Source organism: Erinaceus europaeus, chromosome 11 (genome assembly GCF_950295315.1).
Source record: "Erinaceus europaeus chromosome 11, mEriEur2.1, whole genome shotgun sequence".
NCBI classification, from domain to species: domain Eukaryota; kingdom Metazoa; phylum Chordata; class Mammalia; order Eulipotyphla; family Erinaceidae; genus Erinaceus; species Erinaceus europaeus.
Genome location: NC_080172.1, coordinates 62,404,120 through 62,415,063, shown reverse-complemented (window position 1 = coordinate 62,415,063; position 10,944 = coordinate 62,404,120). Strand labels below are relative to the sequence as shown.

The 10,944-nt window shown below is 44.7% G+C and overlaps 1 protein-coding gene and 1 long non-coding RNA gene across 4 annotated transcripts in view; one reads left to right on the top strand and one right to left on the bottom strand.

Moving 5' to 3' along the window:
* Positions 1–10,944, top strand: part of LOC132541380 (uncharacterized) — a 621,539-nt gene that overhangs the window by 180,057 nt on the left and 430,538 nt on the right. The gene's annotated exons all lie outside the window — the stretch shown is intronic.
* Positions 44–10,944, bottom strand: part of SYT6 (synaptotagmin 6) — a 72,105-nt gene continuing 61,204 nt past the window's right edge. For 2 of the 3 annotated variants that reach the window (XM_060201843.1, XM_016191335.2), the window contains 3 exons: positions 8,168–8,339; positions 6,152–6,302; positions 44–287 (listed from right to left, as the gene is read on the bottom strand). In XM_060201843.1, coding sequence (XP_060057826.1) covers positions 216–287; positions 6,152–6,302; positions 8,168–8,339 — 395 coding nt within the window. In that variant the 3' untranslated portion in view covers positions 44–215. Of the gene's footprint in view, positions 288–1,719; positions 1,789–6,151; positions 6,303–8,167; positions 8,340–10,944 lie in introns of all 3 variants that reach the window. The other variant, XR_001601661.2, reaches the window with a different exon arrangement.

Here is a 10,944-nt window from a genome sequence, read left to right as displayed (position 1 = left end):
ACATAAACACACAAACAATCACCTTGGGAGACAGGAAAGACAAAGACAAATCTGACCACACGACAAGTGTCTCGGTCTTGACCTACATGGGAGTGGTGTGGACTCCGGAGTGAGAGACGTGCTGCCACCGCTGCCACACAACACTGTGTTGAGACGGTGGAACAAGTGCAAAATGAATGCTGCTGAGTCCCATCTGTGCCGCTTGGCCATGTGGCTCAGGGTGTTGGAGGTGGCTTTGGAGATGGGCACGAGCTCTCACTGTCGAAGCTAGCAGCTCGGCCCTGCCACTGTGGAGAGGAGAAAAAGCACAGTTATTCTGACTGTCAGGGAACTGACATCTCAGATTCCCAGACTGAGTTGGCTCATGCACTGAATTCACCTTTCCCAGATTCTCAGAAGCTTCTCAAATTGTGCGATTAGCCATGCCAAAAAAAAAAAAAAAGTAAAGAAACAGCTTCTAATTTGGAATGCTGGATATAAAATAAAATAGACCTGTGGTAGAGCTAATCAAAGCTTCCTTCATGGTAGAGAGTGTATGTTTTCATGTGTGTGTGTGTGTGTGTGTGTGTGTGTGTGTGTGTGTGTGTGTGTGTGTGTGCATTGTGTTTTAATGAGGTGCTCTGGACCATTTCTGAATGCTTCAGCCATTTTTCACACTGAAAATCAGATTATGTTATCAGTGAGAAAGGCAGACTGCAGTGTGTGCCTTTACTGCCAAGAACTACTATCATAAATTGTTAGCATTTTGTCTAGGAGCTGTTAGTACAGAGAAAGCCCTGGTATTGCTTTTGTTTGGGGTGCTTTAGCCCTGATGCTTCCTGTGATCATTCCTGCCTATTTGTGGAGGAGGAAGACTGGGGAGATGGTGGTCCTTCCCCTTTCCACCCCACCTTGGCTTTCCTGCCTCATTGGCTACCCCCCCCCCCCCAGCTCCAGCCCCTGTATGACAGTGGATGATGTGATGAGGTGTCATGAAGTGAAAAAGAGGCCTGGGGATGGATGGAACTGTGTCTGAGTCATTTAGCCCTTCTTCTTTAAACCAAAAAGCTAGAGCTGGACACAGATCTGACCTCTTGAAGATTTTCAACTAATTTGGGAGGGCTGAGGGGCAGGAGCATGTTTACTTGACTTTAAAACAAGTCAGTGTCCACTATTTGCTTCATCTTCTAGTGATCTGAAGAGGCCCAGTACTTTCCCGGATGCCCACAGGATCTGACTGAACCAGGTTAGGATGGCTAGCCTGAGCCTCAAGAGCAGGCTCTTCTGCTGGTCATGAGTTGTTTTTTTTGTTTGTTTGTTTGTTTTTTGGGGGGGGTGGCATCTCTAATTGTGGAGAATGGATTCTGCCTAAAAGTTGCAACCATGCATTTGTATATGTGTGGGGGCAGGATGGGGAGGGATACAGCTCATCTGCTAACATAACCACAAGACCTGTGCCATCTCCACATGCTATTAATAGTACCAAAGACAGGTCTCAGGCTTATCCGGTCTAACTCTCCAGATTTTGCAGACAAGGAAGCAAAGTCAAATGAACTCGAGACACAGCTAGCTAGGGCAGATCCAGGAACCAAACCCAGGTCTCCTAACCCCCACTCAGTGCTCCTTCCACTCCCTCCGGCTGCCATCTTAGCTTGTAGCCACACTAGGGGGGGTGAGGGGGGAGGAGACACACAATGTAATTGGAAGCCTAACCTTGTTGGGTCCACACCAGGTACTTACTCCTAACTCCGGGTGGCAGTCTCACTGCTTGCAGCATCCACGTGAATGAAATCACAACCGAGGGGTTCCCTGGTGAAATATTTTAGATAAATAAATGCCTGATTGTTGATCCCATTGTGACTTCTGACTCAAGTGTTTCTGAATCAGATGGTGACATAAGACCATTACTAAAGCTTTCATTTACCTGACCTTCATTTAAGAAGCACTGCTTTTTTTTTTTTTCTGTCACAATCTTTAATGTTGGTGAAAGATGTACTGTAATCACTGACTTCTCCCCTGGGTAAGCACGTCGCTTTAGCAACCTGACTGATAGGCTAGTTCAGAGGAGAAAAAAATGAAATGGCTACAAGAAGTAAGTACTCTCTCTCTTTTCTCCTTCCTTCCTTCTTTCCTTCCTTCCTTGCTTTTTTTTTTTTTTTTTTTAATGTAATAGCCCAAAGAGAAGTCACACAGAACTTAAGTGTTTATCAGGGCAAATGAAGAATGGACACTGGTTCCCAGCTTGCCTTGATTTTTCCTCTAAAGATAAACAAAGGGAGGAGATGAGGTTCATGGACAATGAATGGAAGGGTGAATGATTCTGGGAGGTTTCTACTGTAGCTCTGAAATAGCAGAGGACCGGTCTTTGGCCCACAGGAAGAGAACTGTTTCAGAGTGGCTGCATTCCAGAAAGATCTGTATTGTTCTGAAATATGTCATGTTCCAACAGAGGTCTACAATCCCTGATGGATAATCTGAACTTGACCCTTTGTGATCAAATGTCTTGGAGAAGTCAATCTGAGCTTTGTATTCTGTGACAGTGATGGCATGTGGCAACAGGAGAGTGAGTTCAGAGGGAAAGGTTCTGCTGAGGCTGCTGGGGAAGGATGCTTGGTATGACTTAATCAATTTTTATTCATTGAAAAAAAAATCCAGCAGGGCAGAATGCTTTTTCAGATAATCCATCCCCTTCATCCTTATTTAAAAACTCCAAACAAGCAAACATCTCTGGCACCCTCTGTTCTCATTAATAAAAAAAGAAGTGATTACAGCACTTGAAACTCCTCAAAGAAAGGTGCAATATAAACACACTAGAGTGCTTTCCAGACATGGTGCCATTTATCTTCCTGGTTGCTGGAGGACAGAATTTCCGTATGTATTATACAAATGCAAGAAACATGCTCCTGGAGCCAGGCTTTTGCTCAATGTCCAGAGCAGGATGGGAAAGCAGGCAGAATGCAAGCTCTAAGGATGATTGAGATGATAAATGTTCAAGTGCAGTGCTTCACATGGACAAAAGTAGGCTCACTTAATACTAGCTGGGTGAATTTTTAGATAAATTTTTTATAGAGCTACTTAAACTGTGGATGCTAAAAGGGTAAGTACAGATTGCACACAAATTGGCACTGATGAAATCCTAACTTGTCAAGACAAACAATTCTATCTTCATACAGAGAAATGATCAACTGAGGAGAAAAACAAAAGGGTAGGAAAGGGAGTGGGAAAGTGGCATCCCCATGCTTGGAGTGTAAGAGTAAGAAAAAAGTAAACCCAAAGATATGGATTATTTTATTCTCTTTTTGTTTCCAATATACTGTTACATTTCTTTTAGTGCTTCATCAAATATTCATTTTCAAGGACTTGATTCTACTTTATCTTTCTTTATTTTATAGTCTGGGCTAGTGAGTTGGAGTTCTCAAAAAACAGGACTTGGAATCAATTATTTGGCTTAATTAGGTTGTATTCATCATGGAGAGTGCTTCTGGGACCCAGTGCCAGTACCCCGATCTGATCTACCCCCAGCTTTAGCAGCTGAGCATCAGCTACTTCCAATGTGCATGGACAGACCCAGCCTAGTGGCCAGGATGGATTATTGTAGGTTCCAGATTAGAGAGGTGCTCCAGGATGGGGTCCTTTTGTCTGCCCAGGGAGCAATTAAGGCCAGAGTTTTCAAGAAAGACAGTGATGGGAGGAGACTGCTCATCATTTTACCAAACAGGAAATGGAAGACCAGAGTGGCTTGAGGCCCTGAGTGTTTCTGTTCCTATTCCATGTTCCTGCTTGTAAACCATTCTGAATATCTTAGCTATCTTCTTTTTTTCTTGACTCTCTTTAGAGAATTTTTTTTAAAAAAAGGTGTGTTTAAAGGGGGGAGGCAAGAGATGGTTGAGCAAATAGAGAGTATGTCTCACAATGCATGAGGTTCTAGATTCAACCCCACTACAACATGGGAGCTCTGTGGACACCACCACATGAATAATAATGAAGTCCATGATAATGGAGTGGTGTTTTAGTGTCTTGCCCTTTCTGTATGTCTTCCTTCCTTTTCTCTAAAAATCTGTCTGTCTATTTACTAAAAACTGGGCCAGGGAGATTACTCAGTGATATCACATATACATGAGACTCTAAGCTCATTCTCCAACTCTGACTTAAAAATAAAAGGGAGGTGTATGGAACCCTCACTGGCTTGAGTCAATCCTACATTCAGTGAGATGCTTTATTTCTCTAGATCATATCGAGTTCTGCCCAGTAGCTGCCTCCAAGGTGGGTAGAGACAGGCTGTGGGACCTCAACACTCTTTGTAGAGAGGATCTTTTGGAAATGGGTTTTTTTTTTGGGGGGGAAGAGATCCAGAAAACTGAGAGGCAAGCTAGAGAGAGAGAGAGAGAGAGACAGACTATAGTACTGAAACTTCCTCTAGTGCCTTAGGGTTAGGGGTTTGAACTTGGATGATTTTCATGGCAAAGCAAACAGTCTCACTTCTAAAAGCTCCACAGATGAGATAATATCAAAGGAAACTCAAGATAGAAACATGAGGCTTTTGACTGATAGGAAGAAAGTTGCTGACTGCATCTCACTCCTCCATTCTGGCTTTAGAGGCAGAAACCAGGAACTTCACAAAGCACAGGCTTACTGGGGGTGGCAAATAAGTTAGCCTGGTCACTGTAGGCTTCCATTTTCCCCAGAATTCCACATGTCCAGTTCACTCAACTCTGCTTTCTGGAGACATCTCACACTGTCCTCCTGGGAAGGAGAGGGAGTAAGCAGGTCTTCTGGGTTAGCTATACCTCATCTATGTCATATAGCAGGAGGAGAAGAGGCCTCTGATTTTAAGTCAACACTGTTTTCAAGCTGAGGGACCATGTGGTAGATAGGCTACAACTTTATTTGTAGATCTTTCACCTTTACACAGCTTTCTAGACTTACTAGGCTTGAAACCTAAGGGAATAATCAAGCAGCTAGGATAGGGATTGGGATAAAAAGATGATCAAAATAATGTTTGAACCTTGCCCAACTAAACCCAGGGCTCTATTCAGGTGAGAAAAAGCAGGCCTGGATATCACTAAGGTGATAAATGGCAAGATTTCTTTACTTAAAATTAATTTTTTTTTTTTGCGTCAGGGTTATTGCTGGGACTTGGTGCCTGTATGATGGGTTCCCAACACCCCTTCCATTTCTCTCCTCTTTCTTCCCTTCCTCTCCCCTCCTTTCTCTTCTCCTCTCCTTCCTTCTTTCTTTGTTTCTATCTTACTATATGTATATATATATATATATATATATATATATATATAGAGAGAGAGAGAGAGAGAGAGAGAGAGAGAGAGGGAGAAATTAAGAGGGGAGGGAGGATAGAGTGGGAGAAAAAAGACACCTATAGCACTGCTCCACTGCTCGTAAAACTTCCCTCCATGCAGACTGGAATGGGGACGTAAACTTGGGTCCCTATGGGATAAACGGCGGGAACTTAAATTGGTAGGATTTGGAGGGAGTGAGTAGATTGTAAAGATCGCTGAGCAAGGCATTTTTTTTTTCCTCAGTAAGAAACATGACTGGCACAAGATCATACAGCAAGTTCAGAGGATTCAGAGGAACCAACATTGGAACCTAAGTCACTGGGTTCATGTGCATTCCTTCCATTATGTCTCTGTTAGGACACAGGCTGAAATTGTGACACCTAGAAGCTGTACTCTCTCCTCTAGCAAAGGTGAAGCCCAGTTTTCATTACAGAGGGGCTTGTTTATTGGCTCCCCTCATCCACTCAGTGAAAGCCTCTGAGGACTGTCTGGCCTCAGGGAACATACTGCTTCCACAGAGGTTGAATATTCTGCCAAGTGCTGATCTCACTCCTCTGCAACTGTCTCCTGGAGGATGATGGGGCGGCCTGCCTGGGTGTATAGTAAAGGGTTCTGGAGCTCCTGGGAAGGTTGCCTCCATGTTCTTGTTTTCACTTTAGAACTCAGAGTTGCTATTGAAATACTCAACCTCAGAGGCTTTTTATCAGGCAACTTCTCTCTCCCTCTATTCCTGTCCTGCCTGTTGGGGGAGCAGTAGGGGTCCCCCACCTCCCTAAGAAAGACTATGAACGCCATGGCCTCACAGCTGCTACTGGCCATTCTCCAGCCCATGCTGTCATGCAGCAAACATGCCAAGGTCCAGGCATGACCTCACCCACCTCTTTGAAGGATTTCTTTACCTCCACCAAGGAGTGCCAATGGGCGATGGGCTTCCGCGGGTAAGCCAGCATCTCGTTCCAGTGGTCCCTGCCCAGGCCTTCAGCATTGATCCCCACACGGCAAATGCCGATGATCTCATTGTGGCCCACTCTGCAGGAGAGAGATACCCCAACACTTGTGTTTTCGGAATGTGTTCTCAGAAGGGACAGACTAGGGCTCTGGGGCAGCCCAGCAGGTCTAAATCAGAATGAGGAGCTCTGCAAATAAACCCTCAGCAGGTTCCCAAAGTGCCGGTGGCAGTGAAGCTCTGCTCTTGGTCAGACAGGTGAACAAAAGATTATGAATTTATTTGCAATCTCAAGAAATGGTTGTTAAATCGAGGTTTCTTCCCTTATCTGACTCAGTAAGCATCACATCCTGGCTCAAGACATCAATATTTGGAAATAAACTAACCTTTTCTGACTGCCATTTCTCCATACCCTCAGTGGCTGGGATGAACTTTATTTACTAAGCAAGAACACCAGTCATCACAGAGAGATGTTCGCTGAGCATCTATTGAGCCCAAGAACCTGTGCTAACAATCTGGGTGGAGGGTCACTACATGATTTCTTTCTCTTTCAGACAAAGGTATAACTAGACAGGAGGAGTCATACTGACTGGACTAGTTGGGCAATGTTTTTGAGTCCATCTGGCTGGAAAAATAGGATCTGGATAATTAAAAAAGAAGAAAGGGTCAGGGAGCTAGCTTAATGGTTATTCAAAAGACCTTCATGCTGGAGGCTCTGAAGTCCAGAGCTCAGTCTTGGGCACCACTAAAAACCAGAGCTGAGCAGTACTCTGGCCTCATTAAAGTAAAATAAATGAAATGTTAGAAAAGAAGAAATATATTCAAGGAATGGGAAATTAAATTGGAGGTATATGTTGGGTTCAAATTATGGAAGGTCTTGAGAATACAGGGGAAGTGCTTGGACAGCAGGAGCCATTGATGGTTCCTGAGTTTCAGATATTTTGGGGGAAGATGTGATTTTAGTACATTGGCTGGATTAGAGACAAGGTCAGCTAGGAGGTTGCACATCCCTCCCCCTGTGGGAGTAGGATAGCAAGAAGTAGAAAGGGAGAGAAGAGGGAAGCATTTTAAAGGGAAGGTGCCATGACTTGGATCCAGGTAAAGGAACGAGAACAGGCAAGGGGCATGGGGCCCAGGAGGTAGCACATGCAGTAGAGCACATATATTACCACGTGTAAGGCCCCAGGTTCAAGCCCCAACCCCCACTTGTGTGTGTGTGGGGGAGTTACATAAGCAATGAAGCAGTGCTACAGGTATCTTTCTCCCTCTCTATTTCTCCTTTCTCTTTCAATTTCTCTCTATAAAATAAATAAATAAATAAATAACTTTCGGTTGAGTTAGAGTCGGTTGGTGGCGCATCTAGTTAAACACACATAGTACAAAGAGCAAGGACACGTTCAGGGATCCAGGTTTGAGTCCCCAGCTCCCCACCTGCAAGGGGGCATTACACAAGTGGCAAAGCAGTTCTGCAGGTAGGGAGAAGCAGGCACTTTCTTCCTCTTTATCTTTCCTTCCCTCTTAATTTCTCTTTGTCTTATCCAATAAAATGGAAAAAATGGCTGCCTGGAGCAATGCATTCACAGTGCTGGTATGAAGCCCCAATGATAACCTTGGAGGTAAAAAGAAAAATCATAAGAAAGAATAGGCAGGGGTGAATTTAGGGAAGTGGTGGGTGGGGCAGGCTCTGATAGAAATGGGCTTGCTGGGAACCACAGCTTGAACCCTTGTATATGTAGAGTGTGTGTGTGTGTGTGTGTGTGTGTGTGTGTGTGTGTGGAGGGGCACATCCTTCCTCCACCTCCTGCATATTTATTCAGTAGAGGGAGATTGGAGGCTATTATTGGGTGCCTGAGCCTTGAACCCCAAGGTCCAAGGTCAAGGAGGCCTATCCTGGGCTGGAGTGGTGCGGAGGGGCAGGGAATTACGCCCCTCTGGGACCCAGACTTACCGGTCATAATCCATCACTGAGATGAGCAGGCTGACTTGGTCCATGTTCTCTGGAGGAATGTCAAAGATAATGGCCTCATTGTAGACAGGATTGAGAGTGTTCTTCTTGATGGTGGTTTTCTTCTTCTTCAGTCTCCGCCCATCACAAAGCAGGGACACTTTGACATAGGGATCTGTGCCAAGGAGGGCAATGGGAAAAGGAGAGAGTGTGTTAACCAGATGTCTGGGGCCATTACCTGGGGGATAGGAGCACTAGCCCTACTGTTGCTCATCAGATGTTATCAGTGAGTCGTGAAGATAATTACACCATCTTGGGTTTGTAGCACACCTGTCTCTGAGGACACTGTGTGCTCAAAAACACAGAGTCTTTAGTGACATCAGTCTTCCTATGAAAGTACTTAATGGACTTTCACTAATGGGGAAGCTGGCCTCAAATCAGCCAGGACACCTGACCAGGAGGATGCGGTTCACGCCCTGAAGCTCTAATCCCAGGGGTGGTGGAGCTGAAGAGGCAGTTTATTTCTTTCATCTACTTAGAGTCCTTTTCTCTGGGCCTTTTGTCAGTATGGTTAAGCAGAGAGTCAGAGGGTAAAAATAGAACTCCACAAAGCCCAAAGAGCTGCAGCATGTCAGAGGGATGTGACGAGTGGCAATCAGGCTGCTGCTGGTGCTCTCCCCACCTGGCAACAGGATGAGGGCTTCCATTGTCTCAAGCTCATGGCCAGCCAGCATCAAGATGAGGCTGATGCTCTCTGCTTCCCTGGGAGTCCTTTCTTGGGCAGTGGAAGAGGCAGGAGCTGGGGGCAGGGGGATAAGTGAGCAGCTTCCTGAAATTCAGGCTGGCCATAGTCATTTTACTTCTCAGTGGGCTCCTGGCTTCTTTCCATCCCATAAGGAGTCATCTTTTCACTGAACTCTTCCCATGTGCCTCCCACCTTGTCACAGCTTTAATTTTCTGAATGAGAATGTCACAGCCAGAGTTCCACCCTGAAATTTTCTATTCATCTGAGGCAAGTGACACCTATTGTCCTGCTCCACACAGGTGTTTGGGTCACCATCATAATTGCTATTTGTGCCGCACAGCTCAAGATACAGGAGGGCAATTCATTGGTAATAATACCTTTTGAGATACTGATGGACTGAGACACCTCCTTGCCCGGAAGCCAGGGTTCATGTGGGTCTGTCAGGAGTCTTGCCAAAGCATCTGCTCCCCACCCTCTGATTCACAGGTCTGGTTCTATCTCCTGGGCACCTACCAGACCATCATGCTGCCTGGACATTGTGCAGGTGACAGAAGAAGCACACAGCTGGAGGAAGCTGGGGAACACTGTGTAAACCCAAAATCTAAGGTTTAAAGACATTTTACTTAAACACCTAGATGAACTGCAGACTAATCAGTGTGACAGCAGAAGGTTATGTCTTAACCATGGGAACAATTGGTTTTACAGGGAACCAGGAAGGCCAGAGTGTGTTGATCAACCTGTTATACCTTTACAACAAAAACTTAAGACATTGCTAAAAAAAAATAGAGAAGGACACACAGAAGTGGAAGAACATTTCTTATTCCTGGATTTTTCCTGGACGTGGAAGAATAAACATTGCTTCAGTACATGTGCTGCCAGGGATCATACTCAAGACCTCATGCTTGAGATCAATCCTTTATACTCTGTGCCACCTCCCAGAACTGTGCAAGGCACCTTTCTGCTAACACTTAGCATCCTGTTCATCTCTGATGCATGGGGAGAAGGTGAAGGGCATGAGGACTTTGCATCTATCAGGGAATCCTTGTCTTGATCCATCAGAGAATCCTTGTCTTCACAGAACAAAGAAGTTATGGGATATATTATTACTCTGTGATTAAAAAAGGATGATACTGTGTCATTTGGGACAAAATGGATGGAACTGTAGGTGGTTATGATTAGCAAAATTAAGAGATGAAAGATGGTTTCACTCATATGTAGAATCTAGAGATCTGATTTACATGAACTTGCCAAAACAAACAAATAAACAAACAAAAAATACAGACAAAACAGAAGCAAGCAAACTGTTAGTAAGACTTGCCAGAACTATGGTGGTTATCTTTGGGAGGTGGGAGTGTGAGATACAGAACTTCGACAGTAGGTGGAACTATACATTATAATATTATAATCTTATAAAAAACTATTCATAACAAATAAAAAGAAAAAATATCAACTGGATACCTCTAACTCTCCATTTCAAAGGATTCTCTGGGGCATTTTCATTAAAAAGAAGGGGGAGTTCTGAGAACCTCTTTGTGACAGCTTTCAGGTTTCTGCAAGCTCTGTTCACCTAGGAAAGGGTCAAAGCAGTGGTGCTTGGGTCTAAGCAGACAGGTGGGAAGGGCTAGTTTCTAGATTTAGAGTCCAGATTGATAACCATTACACCATGGAACCCTACATGGGAAGGGCTAGTTTCTAAGACTTGCTATTGACATGGGAGCTTCTAAAGTCCTTAAGGTTGTGTGCTGTTTTGGAAGGTGATTTTAGGCCTGAGGCTGCTTGTGCTGCTTTACCCCCTTGCTATGCCTATTTCTGTCCCCTCTGATAGCACAAGTCTCTAGGCCCCACAGGCTGACAGGTAAACACTTTCTGATTGCCTGGGAGAATCTGCTTCCTTGCTTCGATCTATTTATCCCCATGAGGCATATCCAATTTATAAAACTCAGTGGGTGCATTCCCACTGTGCTTTGGCAAAGTCTAAGAGGCTCAGCAGAGGGGTGACTGGCTAGGGGTGCTGGGTGGTGGTGCACCCAGTAGA